The sequence below is a fragment of the Hemitrygon akajei genome, chromosome 29, assembly GCF_048418815.1.
Source record: "Hemitrygon akajei chromosome 29, sHemAka1.3, whole genome shotgun sequence".
NCBI lineage: Eukaryota > Metazoa > Chordata > Chondrichthyes > Myliobatiformes > Dasyatidae > Hemitrygon > Hemitrygon akajei.
In genome coordinates, this window is record NC_133152.1 from 17,875,084 (window position 1) to 17,897,062 (window position 21,979).

Consider the following 21,979-nt stretch of genomic DNA (forward strand, 5'->3'; position numbering starts at 1 on the left):
GAGCACCAGGAAACCCACACAATCATGGGGAGAACGTACTAACTCCTTACAGACAGCAACTGGAATTGAACCTGGGCCGCTGGCATTGTAATAGCGTGTCTCCAGTTGTATCCACCTCTACTACCGTCTCTGAAAGCTCATGCTAGATGCCTTATACCCTTTGTATAAATAACTTTTATTCCCAAATCTCTTTTTAAATTACTCCACTACCACCTTAAATCTGTGTCTTCTAGTTCAGCATTTCCCTGTCCAGGGGAAAAATTACAGTTGTTGTGGCCACTTGATCAAAGCAATGCCACTGCTGTCAGCCACACAGGTAGTTACCTTGTATGATGCGCTCTCTGATCAATCTGATAATGTTACAAAAAGTTGAAGAAACTTTTTTTGCAGCTAGCTAAAAGACACTTTATTAGCAACTAGAAAAAAATTACAATCTTGAAGCGATGAAAATTACAAAACTGAAACTGGCGATATTAAGCGTATTTAAGTGAAGTAGAGTTACTGATTTCAAATCTAATTGAGCGAAGTTAAAAGGTCAACAGAAGATATGACACCCAGTGGTCCCCGGCTCTAAACTGCCCAGGACAAAGCACGAATACATTGCTGAATCTTTTGGTTTTACCACGCCCCCACCCACATGACCAGCTACTGTAATAAACACACTGTTAAAGTCGAATCTGAATAAAACTCAGGAGACTAGCTTCTTATAGTTACATCAGTTTATTGTGCATCCTCCTGCAGGAGTTTGAGACCCAGTTTTCAAAGGGAAGGCACGTAAGTACTGCCACCATCTGACAAGTGGACTCACTCTCTCCAGTTACAGCCGTATATTTATACATAGTAATCCCCATACATTACTGTTGCAAGATGTCATTTGAAGTGGTACACCCACCAAGTCTGTTGGTGAGAAACTTAGTTACAGATAAGAGAGTCTGCTAGATCAAAGCTTAATTACAGATGGATGTGCTGGCCAGTCCTCATCAGTTATTCCCTTTGCTTAGGCCCTGACTTCATTACAGATGGATGTTCACTCCTGCCCTTATCGGTGAGTCCTCCTCCCCTTACTCAAACAAGGGTACAATGTATAATGTTATCAACTCTCAATGTCGCTCTCTGCATACCAAAGGAATACTAGTATAAGCTGGGTTTTTTTTAGCTAATTGCTGAAAACAGAGGTTACTTCAGTTCAAAAATTCTTATTCAGTCCCAATTATTCTTTTAGCCAGAGGTTACATAGGTTCAAAATAATTTTTTTTAAATATCCTCAATTCTTCAACACAACACAGAGTACAATGCAGATAGAAAACAGATGCATGGCTCCTACAACAGTGACTACCCATCCCGTATATAGAACAGTATGGCACGTAACGGGTCCTTCATCTGGCAGAGTTGTGCCAACATTTTAATCAACTCCACACTCAATCATACTCTTCACTCCTTCATAGTGCATAACCTTCTATCTTTTCTTCCTTCGTGTGCCAATATAAAAGTCAATTACATTATAGATATTTATCAGCGTCTACCACCACTCCTGGCAGTTCATTCTCTGTGTAGTTAAATTTAAAAAAAACTACCTCAGACATGTCACCTAAACTTTCCTCCATTCATCTGAAAAGGATGTCCTCTGCTATTAGCTAGTGCCACCTTGGTGGAAAAGTCACTGACTGTCCACTCTGAGTGTCTCATAATTTCATAAACCATCATAAGATCATCCCTCAGCTTCTGTGTTCCAGGGAAACAAACCTAGCCTTGAACCCATATCCTTATAACTGCAGGTTTGAATTCCGGGCAACATCCTGATGAAACATTGCTGCTTCCATGATCTTTGTTCCGCCATCGGCAATAGGCAAAGTGATGAAGAATTTCACTTCAATAATTTTACCTATTTTACCATATGTAATAAACAGAAAATGCTGGAAATCCTCAGCAAGTTAGGCAGCTTCTGTGGAAGCTGTTAACATTTCAGACTGGTGACCCTTCATCAGAGTTGGGAAGGAGGGGAAAAACAATTTGTAGAAATAGGTGACCAGGGCCAAGGGTTGTCAGGGTGATAAGCTGCTTCTGAAGCCAGCTGGTTTCTAGGTTCCTGAGGGTTGTTAGCAAACAGACAAAGGGAATATAAAAAAAAACTATGAAACGCTGACCGAAACAGTTTGTAGATGACCAAAGCCAAAAGGAGAAGGCCGGATTGCTCGAGTTCCCGCAGTGTCTGCTGGGAAAGAAAAAGATCAAGTTAATATTGCAGGTGGATAATATTACAGCAGAACTGAGCAGTTCTGGTAAAGAGGATGCAAGTTAGTCAAAACAATAGAATTAATTATTAAGACCCAAAGGTTGTGTTATGCCCAGGCAGATTATTTATTTATTGAAATACAGCGTGGAATAGGCCCTTCCAGCCCTACAAGCTGGGCAGCCGAACCACTTCCCAATTTAATCCTAGCTTAATCATAGGACAATTTGCAATGACCAATTAGCCCACCAGCCGGTACATCTTTGGACTGTGGGTGGAAACCGGAGCCCCCATTCGGTCACAGGGAGAGCGTACACAATCCTTGCATGTAGTGGTAGGAATGGAACCCGGGTCACTGTTACTGTTAAGCGTTGTGCCAACCGCACTACGTCACTTTTACACTGTTGGCACTGTGCAGGAGGCTGCCGACAGACATCCATGGGAGTGGGATGGAGAGCTACGATGAATTGCCACTATGTAAAATGCCCCTCGAGTGGTGATGTGGGGGGGGGTGGAATTGGACACGTGGAAAATAAAATGATGTGTGTATATGCTTTGTGTAAATAGGTGGTCAATAGTACTGATTCAGTGGGCCGAATGGCCTGTTTGCATACTCTGCATGACAATGAAATTAGCAGCAAGAATAAGACATTTGTTTGCAGTATGAGTGGAGAAAACAAAGCTATTGCATTTAATTTACCAGGAAAGGAATTGAGACTTGAGGCCTGGGTCAGATTGAATGAGGTTTGGCTAAAGAGCTAGATGTAGCTTTGACCAATGCAGGTTCCCACAGCAATACCTTTGATCTTGTGAAAGTGAGTGAAGTTGAAGGAGTTGTTGTTCAATGTTCAGCCAGTGTATGTCATGTGTCCTAGAGAACGAACAAGGCAGTGTTTGCAGTAACCAGATCCATACTAATGTTTAGGCCGCAGTTCTCCAATATCATTCCGTTGGAATTCAGGTTTAATATCAGAGGCATATATTGTGAAATTTGTTAAGTTTGCAGTAGCAGTACAATGCAATACATGATAGAGAAATTAAAAAAGTAGTGAGATTGTGTTCATGGGTTCAGTGTCCATTCAGAAGTCAGATGGCAGAGGGAAAGAAGCTGATTCTGAATTGCTGAGTCTGTGTTTCTGTACACTTTCCTGATGGTAGCAACGAGAGCAGACCATGTCCTGGGTGATATGGGTCCTTAAAGATGGACACTGCCTTTTTGAGGCACAGCTCCATGAAGAGGTCCTGGATACTACAGAGACTAATGCCTATGATGGAGCTGACTGTGTTTACAACTAATTTTAATACATAAACAAGCTCTGTAGGGTTTTTCAGCTTTTTTGTTAACCATTTCATAATTCCTAACTTGCATTGTAAGGTTCTAGTCCCATTCATAGTCTCAGTGTAGTATTTGGGCCATTGAAGACCTAACTTGATTTGGTGGCCACATAAAAGCCTGCAGGACCATCTTAAAGTAGGACAGGGTATTTTTTCCCCAAAGTTCAGGCCAATGTTCCACTTTGCATTCCCCCCCACCCCACCAAAACCTAATGATTCATTCTGTGATGCTACATTTGCTCACGTGACTATCACTTTACTGAGGGAGCTTTGAGAATATAGGATTTTTATCTTCAGGTAGTAGCTTTGATGTAATCAAGTGGAGTGGAAGAAGGGGAGCATGTTGCACGAGTCAGACAGATTAAAGTGGGAAAAGACTCATATAGTGGGTAAACAATGGTGTAAACCTCCTGGGGACAATCATAAAATCATGCAGCACAGGTGCAGGCCCTTCAGCCCATCACTTCTGTACTGATCATCAAGAATCTACTTGCACAAATTTCTTTTTTTTTGTACTCTCCCCACTACCAGATACTATCACTTAATTACACACTGGGGAAAATTTACACAGAGGCTGATCTCTGGGTATCGACCCCAGGAGTCACCAATCATAGGTTTGATCTTCAGTCCTCAACCACAGGCCACACTCATTATGGGTATTACCTTCAGGCCTCAACTACTGGTCTGGCATGGACCTTCAATCCTGGTGACCTGGGGTATCACCATCCCTTGTGACTCCTGCCTGTATGGACCTCAGACCTGAGACTCTCCAACCTGAGGATTGCTGGTCTCTTCAGCACCTGCTGACCTGACCTCTGAAATTACTGATCTTCTACCGTGGAGCACTTTGACTTGGACTCTGAACAATGACTCTTGATTTACTGCCTCTGACCATTACCACTCCCTCATCCCTGTCCCTAAACTCTAACCTGAAATTTAGCTTCAAAAGCTGGCCTCAAAACCATCCCTATGAATTTTTTTTTCCCAAGAAGCAACTAACATTGGGCATTGCAACTTGGTGCTATCTTGACCAGAAGGCCTTGACTTATTGGTCAGTCCTGACCAGTTCTGTAACATCAGTTCAGTTTTTCTCTCTCTACAGATGCTTCCAGATTAACTGAGTATTTCCAGGGTTCTCCTCTGCTTCAGTTTTTGTATATCTGAAATATCCCCTCTTTCAACTGCTCTCAGATGCTTGCCTTCCTTCAATTATGTATCTACAGACAGATCAGCAGAAATGCACAACCATTCACTTTCCCCTCCTGTGCAGCCACCAAAAGCAATTGTCACCTGCTAATCTTGGTCTCACAGATAGTCCCCTTTCTTTGCTATTTAAAAGACTTAATTTCTCATCTTTTTAGTTCTCATGAAAAGATATTGAGTGTTAACTTTGTTTCTGTCCCTGCATAGGTATTCCCTGACTCACTAATTTATTCTCCAGCAAAATGCACTGCCGTGGACAACAGGCCTCTGCGTTCAAATGGTATCTCTCTCTCGATGTTCAGTTGGAGGATGTTACTGAAGTTCTGTGTTCCTGTATTGGACCATGGACTGTGGATTTTTTCAGTCTTATGGTTTTTATATTCTGTGTTTTTGCCCATTCTTGTTGCTGTGTTATTAGTCTTTTTGTGTGAGTGGAGGGAGGGGTTTAATGTTCTTGTTGCCGCTTGACACATTTTGGACAGTTTTTTGTGTGAGGGGAGGGGTTTTGGGGTTTGCCATGTGGTGTGATTTGTTAGTTTTATTTCGTTTGGGGGTTAATGTTCTTGTTGACTTTTGGCACGTTTTGTTTGTGTGGGGGAGAGGTTTGGGTGTTGGGTATTGATGATTGTGTTGCCATTCTTTTTATGTTTGGGGGGTGGGTTTGATGTTTTTTAATTCCATAGTTTCCTTTGTTTCGTGGCTATCAGGAGAAGACGAATCTCAGAGTTGTATACTGCTCACATGCGGTGATAATAAATGAACCTTTGAGCCTTGGTATCTGTGCAAAAAGTATTTGATCAATGATGAGACTTCTGCATCGCCTGAAGATAGTTTACATTCTTCTCATTCCTGTGGCTATGTGATGATAATATGCATTTACTATCAGTTCCAGGCTCAAGCTGCACATTGTTAATATACTAGATATTGGAGCCCAGTTTCTGACTTGGCCCCTAGTGAGACTAGGCAAACCAAGAAGGCAAAATACTTTGCTTAAATCTGTACCTTTAATTTGAAAGCTGTTTGCTTTTTCCTTGATCTGAACCAGAATAAAGTGGCTTTGTGCAGCTTTATTTATGGTTAAGTTGAGGAGGCAGAAAACAATGGATTTTTTAAATTGTTGCCAATTGTATATAGGTCACAGATTTATGTGACAGGGCTGACAATGGTGTGAGGTCCACATGAAAGACGCTGATGAAGCTGGCCTCGAATAAACACACTTCATGTAAAGGATGAGATCTTAATTATTTTAAAGACTGTAGTCTCTTGTTTACTTCAAGGAACTCAGCACATCTCTGATTAATAGTGGGGCTTCTGCTGTTCTCCACAAGTTTATTGACCTGAGTTAAGGAATATTTGACCAGAGAACTGCATTCATGGCGAGTACTGGGGATTAAGTTTTTGCGTCTGTGAAGGTGAAATGACGAAGTAGAGGGTGTGGTATTCCAGGCGAGGTATTAGTCTTCAAGGGGCTTCCCTTTCTCTGTGTTTGAGGCAGAGGCCAGCTTAATTGGGCCCTAGGGAGATCCTGTCAATCAGTGGCAGGCAGCTACTGGCATGTTTGCCCACACAATTCAGATAACTGCCCACGATAACGGGCCATATAAATCTGTCCTCTTGATGACCCAGTCTGCTGTGCTAGGGTCATTACTGGAGGAGGAAAACACTGCACTGCCGCCAACCTCCCAAATCACAGAGGCTCAGTGGGCTCCGTTGAGTTGGATGGGAGCTCCTTTGCTCACGTTTTTGGCAGTTCTCTATTGCGATGGGTCGCACACGCACACGCACACACACACACACACACTTCTCAATCTACTTCACAAGCCTTTTATCATTGGTCCGTTGTCCATGATAGTAATCACTGAGTTTATAGGCGGAAGTTCCTGAATGAGTGAAATGTAACCCAGCCACTGGAATTCTGTACCTTGTAATCGGAAATGTGTTTTATTTCGTACAACAGGAGCATTGGAACTTGAGCCAACATCCTGTTTCCTACTGTCAGGTTCAGGATTTGTCAATAGCTTATGACCCGACCCTCTTGCAAGTTGATCGGATGTTTTGCTGTTGTCATTAACAATGGAAGCCCTTGTTCAAAAGCAGTTGGTACCAGTTTTTGCTCAAAGCTCATCACTGAACAGTGGCCTTGCATTGTTGGAGTGTAGCCAAATGCAGTTGGCGGATTCTCTGCTATTGGCTCCCAGACGGCCCTCAGGTACAGCTTGGATGAGTAAAATGTAAATCTGCTCTCAGGATTATGCCATCTGTTTCAGGAAGTGGGAAGGGTTCCCGCATGTTTTCCACCCAAAGTTTCTGCCCACTTACATAATCGAGTTCAGTGATCCCATGCAAAGTAATAATATACTCCAGTCGGCATTAAAAATGCTGAAGAGTGTAAAGTGTACCTTACAGTTGCTGTTTTTTTTAAAGCATCAGCAGTCTGTAATTCCACAACATGCCAGCAGGTGAAAGTATTTCCCAAACTTTTGTATTACTCTGTCTAGAAGCATTTCAGCAGAAGATTATGAATCCATAACATGAGAGCTGCTCAAAATTAAAGCTGCACACTTTTGTATTTGGCTGTAATATCTATGGATTTGATTCCTTAATGAAATATGCCTTGTTGTAATCAAGGAGATTGGACTCTGTGCAAGCTAGTGTAATAGTTAATCTATGTAATGCAGTGCCAGCCAGCATTTAATAAAAAAATGAAATTATATACAGATGAAAGTAACACGGAGAGAGGAATAGCAAATAAATATTGTTGATATCGTATTACAGAACTTTCAAGAGTGAGAAGGTTCTGGGCATTTAAAAACAAATTTTTTAATTATTTTATTATCATTATTATTATTATTTTTAAATTATTGTATTATTTTCCTGTTTTATTAAATGTTTAGTCCTGTTTATTACATCAATGGGTTTGTCATGTTGGTGTAATTAGCTTGTCATTGAAATGTGCTGCATGTTACTGCTCTGCATCATCCAGTCTCAGAACGGGTGAGGGCAGCATTGTGGTAGAAAGCCTAATGCAGCTTGGTAGCGAAGTGGTTAGTGCAATGCTTTACATTATCAGCAACCCAGGTTCAATTCCCACCGCTGTTCGTAAGATGTTTGTACATTCTCCCCGTGACTGCGTGGTTATCCGCTGGGTGCTCCCTGGTCCTCCCAGAGTCCAAAGATGTACTGGTTGGTTGGTTAATTGGTCAGTGTAAATTGTCCTGTGATTAGGCTAGGATTAGATCGGGGGATTGCTAGACAGCATGGCTCGAAGGGCCTACTCCGCGCTACATTTGCCCCACTCCCCTGTACGTTCTGTAAAATGTCACTCCAAATGACTCCACATATCAGGCCACCCCCTCAATATTTCCACTATGGGCACTTTTCACTTCATCGATCAGCAAGGTCTGTTGCTAACATTATCTGTCGTAAGACTTGGACTCTAAGCTATTATTAGTAATAAACTATGGGAAGCTTTGCTTTGTGATCTGGTCAGTGTGGTTAGTTCTGGTATGTTATCATTATAACTTTTATTTTCTTTGGTTTATTTTTGATCAGATGTTCCCTTTGGGTATTATCAGCCACCTGAGATAACATAGCAGTCAAAGTCAAGTTTATTGTCATATGCATGAGTACATGTATACACAGGTGCAATTTAACTTGCCTGTAACAGCAGCACAGGCACGCAATAGCAAATAAGTAGCATTCGCAAGTAAAAGGATAAATACAAATTATGCACAATTTTTACAAGAAAGAACATAATTGAAACAAAAAGAAGTACATTTTTAGTGCTAAGTGGTCATGGTGTGTTGTTTAACTAAATGGTTGAAGGGAAGTTGCTGTTCTTGAATCTGGTAGTGTAGGATTTTAGGTGTCTGTACCTCCTACCCATTAGTAGCTATGAGAAGATGACATGGCTGGGATGGTAGGGATCTTTGATGGACATTGTCTTCTTGAGCATGCAGGTATCTAAAGAGCAGGAATTACTCTGATGACTTGGTCAATGTGAGTCGTTCAATCAATTGTTAATAACATTCATGTTGCCTTTGTTTGAATGACATTCCTAATACTTGTCTGTGAGTAAAATAAATTGCAAAAATAGAAGATCTCTTTGGGGACAAAGACTGCAATGAATGGAAGTTCAAGTTTGTCATATACATATATACCGTCAAATGAATGACGTTTCTCTGGACCTAGATGCACAACATAGTACATGTATCTTTCACACAACACATAAAGTAATATTACCACAAATAAATGAACAAATTGTAAAATATATAATAAACTAAATAACATATAAAAATACATAATATATAACAAAATGTATTTCAGAAGATTGATATTTAGGAAGCCTAGTTTGCTTTCAAAGCTGCTAATCTGAATATCATCTATTTTAACACCAAATCTGAATTCATTCTTATCCACTCCATCAGTGACTTCAGACTCCAAGATTGTTGCACCGTAGTGAGCCTATGTTTGACTTGACCACCTGTAACTTAAGACCAATCACAAACGAGAAGATCTGCAGATGCTGGAAATCCAAGCAACACACACAAAATGCTAGAGGAACTCATTAGGCCAGGCAGCATCTATGGAAAAGAGTAAATAGTCAATGTTTCGGGCCGAGAGCCTTCACAGGATTGGAGAGAAAAGACGAGTAGTCAGCGTTAGTAGGTGGGGGGGAAGTGAGGAATAAATATGAGGTAGTAGGTGAAACTGCGAGGGATGAGGGGGTGAGGTAAAGAGTCGGGAAGTCGATTGGTGAATGAGATAAAGGGCTGAAGAAGAGGTATCTGATGGGAGAAGACAAAATGCCATGGAAGAAAGGGAAGGGAGAGGAGCACTAGAGTGAGGTGATGGACAGATGAGGTGAGAGAGGGAAATGGGAATGAGCAATGGTGAAGGAGAGGTGGGGGGACATTACCGGACGTTCAGAAAATCAATGTTCATGCCATAAAGTTGGAAGCTACCCAGACAGAATGTAAGATGTTGCTCCTCCAACCTGCGTGTGGCCTCATTGTGGCAGTAGAGGCCATGGACTGACATGTCATACACTTCCAGTAATGCCACCCCCCTTTCATCCCCCATTCCCATTTCCCTCTTTCATCATATCTCCTTACCAGCTCATCATTCCCTTTGGTGCTCCTCCCCCTTCCCTTTCTTCCATGGCCTTCTGTCCTCTCTTATCAGATTTCCCCCTTCTCTAGCCCTTTATCTCTTTCACCAATTGACTTCCCAGCTCGTTATTTCACCCGTCCACCTCTCCTGGTTTCACCTATCACCTACTACCTTCTATATCTTCCTCTCTGCCCCCCGAAGAAATGTCTTGGCCTGAAATGTCAACTTTTTTCCATTGATGCTGGCCAGCCTGCTGAGTTCCTCCTGCATTTTGTGTGTGTTGCCATCTTCTTTTGCTTCTGTATCATTAACACCAATGCTAAAATTCTAATGGTTCATCATTTTGAGAGTTGAGCAATAATACTTCCCATTACTTTTCTTCATCCTGAAAGGCAGCCAGACTAGATCTGCATTTCCCATGCATCCATCCAATTTGTTTAAAATTCTTTTGGGTTAACTTTCTCATCCTCTGCCTTAAAATCACTTTCCCCATTGATTGTCATCAGCTCTTGGGTTCTTCAGCATGGCTTGTTATGGCTGCCCAATGGACGGTGATTTTTGTTTTAGTCATTGCCTCTCCAGTTTTACCCCGAATCAATCTCCGTGTGAACAGCTTTGAATAGGAGATTAGAAATTACCACAAAGAAAGATTCTAGCAGTCATTAAGTGTCATAAGTATTAAGAAATCTTCTGGGTATTTTAAGTACTTAAAGTTATGTATAGTGTAGGTGTAGGCCTCCATTAGTCTTGATAGACCATGGATTTGTGCCTTGGAAAGTTTCCAGGGCGCGAGCCTGGGCAAGGTTTTTTTTTATGGAAGACCAGTAGTTGCCCAAGCTGTAAGTCTCCCCTCTCCATGCCACCGAAGCTGTCCAAGGGAAGGGCATTAGCATGTGTAGTATCCGATAATGGAAGAAGTTATGTTACACTTACACAAAATTATTTGCATAGAACAGAATAGACCATTTGTCCCATGACAGACAGGAGAAAATCTGAAGATGCTGGAAATCCGAGCAACACACGCAAAATGCTGGAGGAACTCAGCAGGCCAGGCAGCATCTATGGGAAAGAGTATAAGTTCTGCTGAAGGTTTTCAGCCCAAAACGTCCAGCATTTTGTGTGTGTCCCTTCATTACAAGATGTTGTGCGTGCTGACCTTTTAACCTAGTCTAAGATCACTCTAACGCTTCCTTCCTACCTAGCCCATCATTTTTCTATCATTTGTATGCCTATCTAAGAGTTTCTTAAATGCCCCTAATGTACCTGCTACTGCCACCGTCCCATGCACCCAACACTCTCTTTTCTTTTGGGAAAACCCCTGTAAGCACAAAGTATACTGCAGATGCTGTGGTCAAATCAAGACGTACAAACAAGCTAGATGAACTCAGCAGGTCGGGCAGCATACGTTGAAAGGAGCAGTCAACGTTTTGGGTCGAGACCCTTCGTCAGGACTCTTGTAAGGTTTAAGGTGTAAGGTTTAAGACTCTTGTAACCCTTGTAAGGTTGTCTGTTTGACGTGTGAGGGGGTAAAATTAATTTAACACCTGTTAGCAGTGTCAGGTTTACAAATATTAATGCATCTAGATTTGAATATCCTTGAGAATGGGAATGCAGTCATTAGCTCACTTGGTTTAAATGAACTGTTGGCCTTCTTTTCAGATCGGAAGGGAGAGGAAATTGAACACCATCTGTCCAGCATGGCTCTGGGTGAAACTTTGAGAGAGGAGAACACGACTGATGAGCCCTCTGTGTCTGAAGGTCAACTTGAAACAGAAGAACAGAACCCAAATCTAGGTATGTCCATAGGATGAAATGAAGAATGCCCTTGAACTCCAAACAGCAATTACTACTTCACCTCCAGAATGTGCTCTGGTATTTGCATTACATGATATTTTAGCTCATGCCCTCTATGTGTTCCCTGTCTCTCCGGTTGAATTGGTGGGTATTCACATGGTCTACAGGTATCTTCGGAAGAGCAAGAAATGTTTGACCTTGTATTCTACTTGTCATGATCTTGGAAGATATTGTTAAGCCAAGGAAGTGCTGTAAAAGTTTTGTTGCCCGATATTTAAGATCTCTCCTGCTCCAGTAATTGACATTTTGGTAGGAATACTGGTTGAGCAACATTGGGACAGGCCGAATGATGAAGTTGGTCCAACAGAAGTACTAGGGTCAACACCTGATTAACCAGTACCTGTCAATTCTGGCCTGTGCTGGATAACCGAGTTTTACTGCACTGTTTCTTTGCACAGGATAGGATGATGGGAGACAATTAAAATATTACAAGGAGCTATGTAGTGAGATTGGATGGTTGAGGTGATAAGGATGCAGTTTTATCCAAATACCAGTTTTTTTCAAGTGTGAGGCTGGATAGTCCATGATCATCGGCTCCTAGAATATGGTTTGGGCTAATGAGCTTCCTGTTGATGCTTGTAAAGCAGCCACTGCTCCTCCAGCTGCACTACACTGCTGGTTATAGGCAAGAAGAGCGTCTGATTAACTTTATATTTAATTTCACCCAAACATCTACAATCATTCAAGGGAATGAATGCAGATTAAGTTGCGCAGTAATCGTTCTGAACTTAATTACCTAAATTTTTTTAGGCCTTTTATATTTTGTTGGGGAAGCATTTCATGCCCTGCTGTACACTGCTACAAGACAAGATGCTGAATCACTAGTGTCGTGACAGACATGCTATTTCTATGTCAGTACAATGTTTTGCTTCACGAGTATCTGAGGGTAAAGTGAGTAATATCATCAAGCTTAAAAGAATGAGGTGTCCAAAAGTGGGAGTTCCTGGTTATAAGAAAGAATGGAGGAATTGCACATCTTTCAGATGTTAGGTGAGGAAAAATTTGGGCAAGGAGAGGGTGCAGAGGATCTTGACTACCACATGACGAGCACTCAGTAATTGAAGAAAAGGTGACCACCCCATAACAGGAGAGGGAGAGTTGCATCCTTAGAAACCAGGTGTATGGCGATTTTTCTTTAACGAGAAGCCACGCCATCTCAGCATGCATAGAGTTATATGATTTGGGCGAAGAAAGTAAATTTCATGTTGATTAATTTACTTCTTTTAACCCGCATAAATCCCATGAGACCAAATTTTATTCTGTATCTCAAACTTTTGGATGGTGATTTGCAAATTCTGTAACAGCAAATTTCCGTGACCCAAGTAGCAAATACTCAAGGGGGCAGTGACTGCATTCAAAAGTATGATTCTAGAGAAAAAGGGAGAGAGAGAGAGGGTGGGGGAGAGAGGGAGAGAGTGATACATGCATCTTGGAGATTAACAATGGCATTAACATCAACCATTATGAAATGCTTTGAACAGCTGGACATTGAGCACATTAAAGCTTTTCTCCTGGCTGCATTGGACTCTTTCCAGTTCGTTTATCACTGAAGTCAATACAGTGATGATGCAATAGCTTCTGCTCTCCTCTCTGTCCTGTCCCATCAGGAAAATGGGGTCTTGTATGCCAGACTGCTGTTTATAGACTTCATTTGGGCATTCAACACCATCATAGCCCAGAAACTGGTGGGGAAACTGTCTGGCCTGGGTCTTGACACCTCCCTCTGCAATTGAATACTGGACTTCTTAACAGTAAGGCCACAGTCAGTCCACATGGGCAGCAATATCTCTTGTCCCATTACTCTGAGCACTGGCGCTCCTCAAGGCTGTGTGCTCAGCCCACTGCAGTTCACACTGCTGACACAACTGTGTCGCAGGTTTCAGCTCAAACCATGTCATCAAGTTTGTGGATGACACAGCAGTGGTTGGCCTTATCAGGAATGATGACGAGGCAGGGTACAGAGAGGAAGTGGAGCGGCTGGTGGATTGGTGTGAGGAGAAGAACCTAAGCCTGAATGTGGAGGAGACAAAAGAAACCATTGTGGACTTCAGGAAGGTGCAGACAAACCATTCCCCTCTGCGAATACATGGCTTCTCTGTAGAGAGAGTTAAGTACACTAAGTTGCTGGGAGTTCACATCACGAATGACTTCACTTGGTTCTTTTAACATCATCTCACTGAGCAGGAAGGCACAACAGCGCCTCCACTTCCAAAGAAGATTGAGGCAAGCAAGGCTCCCATCCCCCATCTTAACTGTGTTTTACAGGAGCACCATCGAGAGTGTCCTGACCATTTGCATCTGGTATGGGAGCAGTCAAGCATTGGACCTGAAGTCCCTACAATGGACTGTGAGAACAGCTGAGAAGATCATCCTACCATCCATCAGGGTCATTTATCAGGAACACTGCATACACAGGGCCCATTAAGGATCCCTCCCATCCATCCAGAATCCGCTTTGACTTTCTACCATCAGGCAGGAGACTCCGATGCATAAAACAAGAACGGTCAGGATGGAAAACAGTTTCTTCCCCCAGGCCGTTAAGGCTTCCAAACTTCTGGCTGCATCATATTCAAAGTGTCACTAGTTCATCTGTTCCAGACCTACAATATATAACATTAATCTACTTTAGTTCATTATTTATGTGTGATTCATCTGTAGATTTTATCCTTGCCTTCATAAGTTATTGTGTGTTCTGTGTGTAATGTGCTTTATACCTTGGTTTGAAGAAATGTTGTCTTGTTTCTATATACGTTATGTACAGGTATGCAGTTAGATGCCAATCAACTTCACTTGACTTGACTCAAAGAGCTAATTGCAATGTTGCTTTTCAAAGTACAAGCTGATACGTAAATGCCTTCCTGGATTTCAGATGAAATGTTGCAAGCCTCTTATCAGTTTTGGTCAGGCTTGACCATTATAGTTTTGTTAGGATAAACAATGTGACTTTGCTCTACTTTCTGTACTGATAGGTAGCCATTTGACTGACGAGTTGGAGTCATCTTCAGATGAAGAATACGGTGAAGAATTTGACTTTGATAGTCTGTGTGAAGATGATGACAGTATCGAAAACAGGCCCCAGCTCAACTCACCAGAAAAACTGGGTGGTAATCAGTCTGCTGATGTTCTACATACTACGATGATCTCTGATGAAACAAAGTCAACCCAACTTGTACAAAACACAAGCCAGCCTTCCGTATTTCCTGCAGAGGACTCTGTGGGCTCTACGTCTCACCTGAACTCTGTCATGTCTCCTACAGATTCAGTTGCGCATTCCATTAACTCAGGTAAGAAAAGCAAGAAGGAACCATTTCCTTCTCACAATAATTGAGTTGCAGAATATCTTTCTTCATGGTTAACTGAGTTGTGCACACCAGGTAGGAACCAAATTTAAACTGATGTCTGCCTTAGTTAGCTGCCTTCAATTCAAGGAATATCAGTTTCTTGTTCTAATCTATGAATCGGTAACTGAATGCATGGAATGTAAAATGAATGAGCTCAATATGCAAAGGTTTAACATCTATGGGTTGATCACCAAGTTACGCTTGCTCTGCAGATCAAGATGAATACCTTGATTAGCAAATATAAAGAAAAAATATATGAAAGTTGTACTAATAATAGTCAGTACCTTCTCTCAATTTTCTTTCAGACTCTGCTACCACTGCCCCTGTGCCTAGGTGAGTTTCACTCTTCTAAATTTTCCAGCCTCCAATAGTGTAATTGTTTGAAATATTAATCAAGAATCATCAGCCAATGAAGTTCTAGGATGGTTTACAATTAAGTTAAAGCAGATCTATGAATATTAAGTGTGATTGCTTGAAAAATAAAGCTACTTTCTCTTTGTACAAGTTAACAGTCCATTTTGAGATTTCTATTATGTGAAGTCACATCGTCTGTACATGCATCAAGAAATGAGTATTGATTTAAAAAAAATCTTTGTTTAATAACATTATTTTTCTCACATATTCTCTGAGAACAGATTTTATTCCATATTCCAAACTTTTGGGTTGTGATTGAGTTCTGTAAGGGTGAATTTCTGTAACTGAACAGCTGCAATGTGGTTGTCATCTGTACATCATATTTAAGAATGTAGGATGAGAAGATAGAATTTTGTGTGGTACACTTGCTTGAAGATGTTCCATTTGATATTTGTTGACTTCTATGAAGTGAGATCTAAACTTGCCTGAAGTTGTGAAATTGGGGCAAGATTATTATTTCTTCATAAGGAGCAGGGAAAAGGGTTCCCATTTCTGAAGAGGCTTATCAGCAAGCAGTATCAAATGTTGTTTGAAATAAATAAACATTTCGGGAAAATAAGTATGAGGACAAACCAGGAGTATTGTCTTCACTTCATCCAGGGAACTTTAAGAATAAAGGCAGGCAGGCATAATTTGAAGATTACATCTCATTTTGGTAAATAGAGTGCTAACCGGTTCTTAATGTGATTCAGAATTGCATAATAAATATAATGACAGAAAAAGACATTGCTCTAATCCTCTCACTTACAACAAGTATTTTATTGAATGTGTTTGTCCTTTAATCTTTGCTGCTATTAAGTTGAAGTTAATTACTTTATTCACATGTGCTATTAAGAATGCTGTTGCTTGCTTTACTGTTCATTCTGAATACTGTTGCTTGCTTGTATTGGTTACATGATCTGTTATTTTTCTCTCTGCGTGTTGGTTATTGGTCCTTTTTTTCTATGTTCTTTTGGGTCTTTTGTTTTTCAGCTCCCTGTAAGGAGATCAATCCCAAGGTTGTATAACTTATACAAACATTGATACTTAGAACTTTGAATGCAAAATGGTAATGGCCAATAGGTGAGGTACCAGAGCTTAGGTAATGCCTTTCTTGAGCAGTGTGTAATGGAGAAATGAACATTATCAGGAGGACCAGTAGAAAATTGAGTGCAGAAAGTTCATCGATCTTTCATTAGTTAGCTGTTCCCCACATAACTTCTCATCACTTTTTCTCCTTCTCAACACTCCCTTAATTTTCTAACAATGTGTATTAACATTTCTGAAATGGTTTGTTTGCATCTTATTCTTTCCTTAATAATATATATTTTTTAGCTTTTTGTTTTTAAAAAAAAAATCTTACCAGACTTGCTCTTAATGTAAGTTGAATGCTTTATCTGCAGGAATAATTTAGCTGAAAACACGTTGATCAATCTTGAGAGCTTCAATCAGTTAATTTGAGGTAATTTATCTTGTAAATCACTGCTCAGATGCCCTCCAGATGCCCTTTTTGGAAGCAAAGAAAAAGATCTTTAAAGAATCTGATTTAGAGCACATTCTCTCGAGGAGAAAGGAATCTGTTTGTTTGGGGTTATTATTTTTCATTTAGACATTCTGGAGGGAATTTGAAATAAATGTCATTTTGGCTCAGTTTATATTATTCCTTGCCAGAGAATCAGATTGTAGGTTCATGCCTCACAATGCGCAAATATATAATCAGTTCAGGGCATTGAGGAAAACCTACTCTCAGAGTTTGCTGTGGACCTTTAGTATGTGACATTAAACCAATATTTAGTTTGCTTAATCAGATTTTAAAAATCGGGAGAGTTGATGACCATGGGGGAGAGAATAATTAATTCAAAGTTCAAAGTAAATTTATTATCAAAGTGCGTATGTGCCACTGAATGCACCCATGAATTTCATTTTCTTGTGGGTATTCACAATAAATACAAGAAACACAATAGATTCAGTGAAAGACTGCATCCAACAGGATGGACAAACAACCAATGTGACAAAAAACAGCAAACTGTGCAAATACAAATAGAAAGCAAAAAGAAGGAAGTAATAATAAATAATAAATTATAAATATCGAGAAAATGCGATGTAGAGTCCCTAAGTTGCGGGACCAGTTCAGTAATGGGGTAAGTGAACTAATCCCCTCTGCTTCACGAGCCTGATGGTTGAGGACCAACAACTGTTCCTGAACTTGGTGGTGCACGCCCTGAGGCTCCTGTACCACAGTCCTGATGGCAACAGCGAGAAGAGAACATTGCCTTGATGGTGGGGGTCCTTGATGATGGTTACTGCTTTCCTGTGACCCTGCTCGGGAGAAAAGGGATTAATAGGATTGCTTTGAGGGTCAGCATGGAATGCAGCCATTCAGCCTACATCCCAAGTTAGAAGGGAAAAAAAAAAATTAAAAAAATTCCCTTTCCCAATATAAGAAATTTCTTTATTTGTCCTGCTTTAGCAAACTTCTCCAAGTCAGGTGACCTGATCGTTCACCAGCTTGCTTGAGAGCCTTTTCTATATGCAAGTTATGAGTTTTCCAACTTGGAAATGGTAACTGCTCTTACAAACTAAATAATTAGTTATAAGATTTTTAGCATGAACACTGTTTTTGTAAGAAAAAAAAGTCTGATGACTAAGTAAAACATGGCTGAATTTTTTTATCATTGTATATTAAAACAACTGAAACAGTGAAAAATTAAATTGCAGGAAGTTTTGGTTAATTGTACAAATCAAAATGCTTCAGTTTGAAGCTTCTACCTGATCTGAGCACTTCCAGACTCTTCTATTTTTATGCCTATGCCAAGAAATGAGAGTTAAAAATTTTTAAAAATGTTATTATTTACATTTTTACATACATTAGGTGGGAATAAATTTTATTCTGTATCTTAAATTTTTTGGTAATATTTTGTGATTTCTGTATGAGTGAATTTCTGTTGTGCAAGAGTTCGTAATGCATGGGTTACCTGTAGTGTTCAAAACTTCATGATTAGAATGTCTCTCTTAAGCACAATCATTTTTCATCTATTACCTTGGTGGGTTTGGCTCTCTCTTAGGTTGCAACATTTGATTTTTGTTGAATGGGTTTTGACCTCTCATGGATTATTAACTCTCTGCACTGCATCAGAGCTGGTTGAAACTTGTTCCCTGCCAAGTGTTACTAAGTACCAGTCGAATGACAAAACGATAATTGTGAATTTGTTAAAATGTAGGGATCAACCTTTGAATCAGGAAATAGTTGGTAGGCACTTAATGGAGCAATTAAAAATTCTCTGGATTAAATTACTAATCAAACAATAATATTTCCATTTGACAGTTAATGGGATTTTCCCAGTCTGTTAACTTGAGCATTAGTACACAGACGTAGGACAATTTAGATGTGAAGCTACTCTACTGTTTGAAATTAAAGTTTAGAACCACTTAACTTTCTGTCTAAAGTTTCAGACAGAAAATGCTAGATGAGTTTTACAGATGAAATGCCCTAGTTAAGACTTCTATGGTGTGAGATGTTTTATTTTAGCAGTTTTCTGTAAAAGCAGTGTGCTCTGCTGGTAAGAGTGATTTGGCTTCGGCTAAAGATAAGGAGCCATGTTGTCCAATTTAAGAATATTGTATCAGACAATCGTAGCTTCCTGCCCAGTGGAAAATTTGGAAGAGCTGGGCAGAAGGGAAGATGCTGCAGAATTCTGTTTGAAAGAGAGTCCCTGTTGCAAGAAGTACTTTGTAGAGATGAGCACTCCAAAGAGGAAGGGCCAGTACTCCAGAGAGAGCCAATTCGTTTGAGGTGGTTTTTGAGGGAAATTTGTGCTGTGGCAGGTGCTTTCATGCAGGCTGTGTGTCCTGCATGTGAATAAAGTGATACATCCCCGACTAATCCAGAAATGAGCTCCAATGTTTATGTGCACATTGGATTGTTTTAAGTATAATGGGCCCTTTTAGTTTTCTTTTTTCTGTAATTATAAATGTGGTAAATATATTTTCTTTATAATTTTATGCTGGTGTACAATCTGTCATTTCTGGACTACCAGAAGCTGTGTATGGGCTGTATTTACACAGCATTCACTCAAAGCAAAGTTCCTTTAATCGGAACAACCCGACGTTCCTGTTTGGTTGAACCCCAAATCACACTGATCCTAGATGTACATTGCTTATGAAAAGTGGCCTTCTCACTGCTGAGTCATGTGGCTGTTAGCAGAGTTAGTTAACGAGCCAAGTTGGTGTATGAGCCCCAGTGAGAGACTTACACAGGTTAGAAAGCCAATGTAGAGAGAGAAACATTTAATTTTTTAGTCTAATGATCTTTTCATCAGCACTCATCAACCTGATTTGGTAACCATTTCTCTCTCTACAGGGTCTGCCTCACTGGCTGAGTATTTCCAGCATTTAAAGAAAAATGATCCCAAGGATGAAAGGGTTGATGTACGAGGATCAGTTTCATGGCTCTGGTCCTATACTCACTGAAATTTAAGAAAGGGGGAGGAATGCTGGATTTCATTGAAACCTACGGAATATTGAAAGGCCCAGATAGAGTGGACCTGGAGAGGATGTTTCAAGTAGTGGGAGAGCCTAGGACCTGAGGGCACAGCCTCAGTATAGAAGGACGTCTCTTAAGAGCAGAGATGAAGACAAATTTCTTTAGCCAGTGGGTGGTGAATTTGCTGAATTCATTGCCAGGGATGGCTGTGGAAGCCAAGTCATTGGGTATATTTAAAGCAGAGGTTGATAGCCTTCTTGATTAGTAAGGGTGCCAAAGGTTACAGAGAAAAGGAAGGAAAATGGGGTTGAGGAGGGTAAAACAAGCCAGTCATGATCAAATAGTGAAGCAGGCTCAATGAGCGAAATGCATACTGCTGCTCCTCCATCTTATGGCCTTATGGTCATTCTCTATTCTTAAGAAACTTGTGAGACCTGCAGTAATCTGCTTTAAGATGGGTAGCTGCATCTGTTGAGCCCAAATTGAAAATCTCTCAGCATTTTCATTGATACCCAATTGCAAGTTGAGTGCTCTTTTTATTTTTCAGAAATGGCCATGCTTACTCACTTGCTTGCAACTGATTAAGGTGTATAGTAGCATGAATTATTGCTTATTAAGGGCCAAGTATATTGAAGAGCATAGAGTAGGTGCAGGCCATTGGCTTTCTGAGCCTGTTCTACAATTTGGTAATCATGACTCATCTTATTGTATCAATCTAACACCTCTGTTTCCTGGCTATCCAAAATGTCTGTTGATCTCAGTTTAGAACTGAATGTTTGAACACCTACAGTCATCTGTAGTAGGGAATTGCAAAAATTTCCAATAATGTGTGTTAAGTTGTTTCTCCTCTTTGCAATCTTCAGTTATTCTGAAGATTGTTGAATTCTATAAGAATGAGATCAGTACTAGAAAGTAGTAACAGTCAGATAATTTGATTAGTGATGTTGATTAATATCCAGATATCAGGAATAACTGCTCTTTTTCACTGATTGCTGATTGTAGCGGGGACTCGAACAAAACAATGCCGCTTCTGGAGACCAAGCACAGGGAGTTATCCCATTTGACGCATCCTCTCATCCATCATCTTAATGTTCAAAAAAACTGAAGTCTATTCGATCCTTTATTAGCAAAGCACACAATCTTGAAGTGAGACTTAATGAAACTAAAACTAGTGATATTAAATGTACAGTATTTAAATGGACTTTAGCCAAGTTAAGTAGAGTTAGATGATTTCCAATATAATTAAGCACTCAGTAAAAGAGGACACCCAGTGGTCCCCAGCTCTAAACTGCCCAGAATGAAGCAGTAATATGTAAATAAAACCTTTGATTTTACCATGCCCCCCCCCCCCCACCCACGTGATAAGCTACCACAATAAACACGCAACACAGAATACAATGCAGGTAGAAAACAGGTGAATGGCTCCAACACTGATCTTATAAGGTAGGGTGGACTTTATGTCCAGGGATGAAATAACAATTTATGAAGCCATATTACTCAGAAAATTTCTTCTGGTATGGTTGTATCATAAACTTAACAATGGCCACTTTCTTACAATATGAACACTAGTTTCCTTTCATCTATGTTTGGTGCTCCTTAAAGTTCTCCAAGCTTCCTGAGCGTTTTTTCTGCTAATGTGAAAATGAGTAGAGAGTATTTGTTTAATGTTTCTGCCATATCCTTAGTCCCTTCTAAAACTGCTACTGTCTCTTTGTATTTGGCCAAACATTTATATTGGCTATTTTTTTGCCATTTGGCATACCTTTAGAAATTTTCACCATCTCTGTTTATGGTTATTACTAGGCCACTCTCATTCTTATTTTTCTCCTTGATTCCTTCTTGAATTCAAAAACACTTCTGAATTTCAGGCAATTATTATGGTTATATTATAAGCTATAATTTAATGCACTTTTAACACTATCATTTGGCTATGTCCTGTTTCACATTTGGTTGGATCATAACTGGTGCATCAAATGTAAGTAATTAGCCAAATTACAATCTCTTCTAGTGAGGTTTGATTACTTAATG

The 21,979-nt window shown here is 40.3% G+C and overlaps 1 protein-coding gene across 3 annotated transcripts in view; it reads left to right on the forward strand.

The window, feature by feature from the left end:
* The window catches only part of arhgef10lb (Rho guanine nucleotide exchange factor (GEF) 10-like b), a 197,401-nt gene that overhangs the window by 39,064 nt on the left and 136,358 nt on the right, over positions 1-21,979 (forward strand). For all 3 annotated transcript variants that reach the window (XR_012096662.1, XM_073031768.1, XM_073031769.1), the window contains exons 3-5: positions 11,540-11,674; positions 14,704-15,018; positions 15,381-15,408. Coding sequence is in view for 2 of the 3 variants with exons in the window: in XM_073031768.1 (XP_072887869.1) it covers positions 11,540-11,674; positions 14,704-15,018; positions 15,381-15,408 (478 nt within the window). In the remaining variant the exon portion in view is untranslated. The remainder of the gene's footprint in view (positions 1-11,539; positions 11,675-14,703; positions 15,019-15,380; positions 15,409-21,979) is intronic.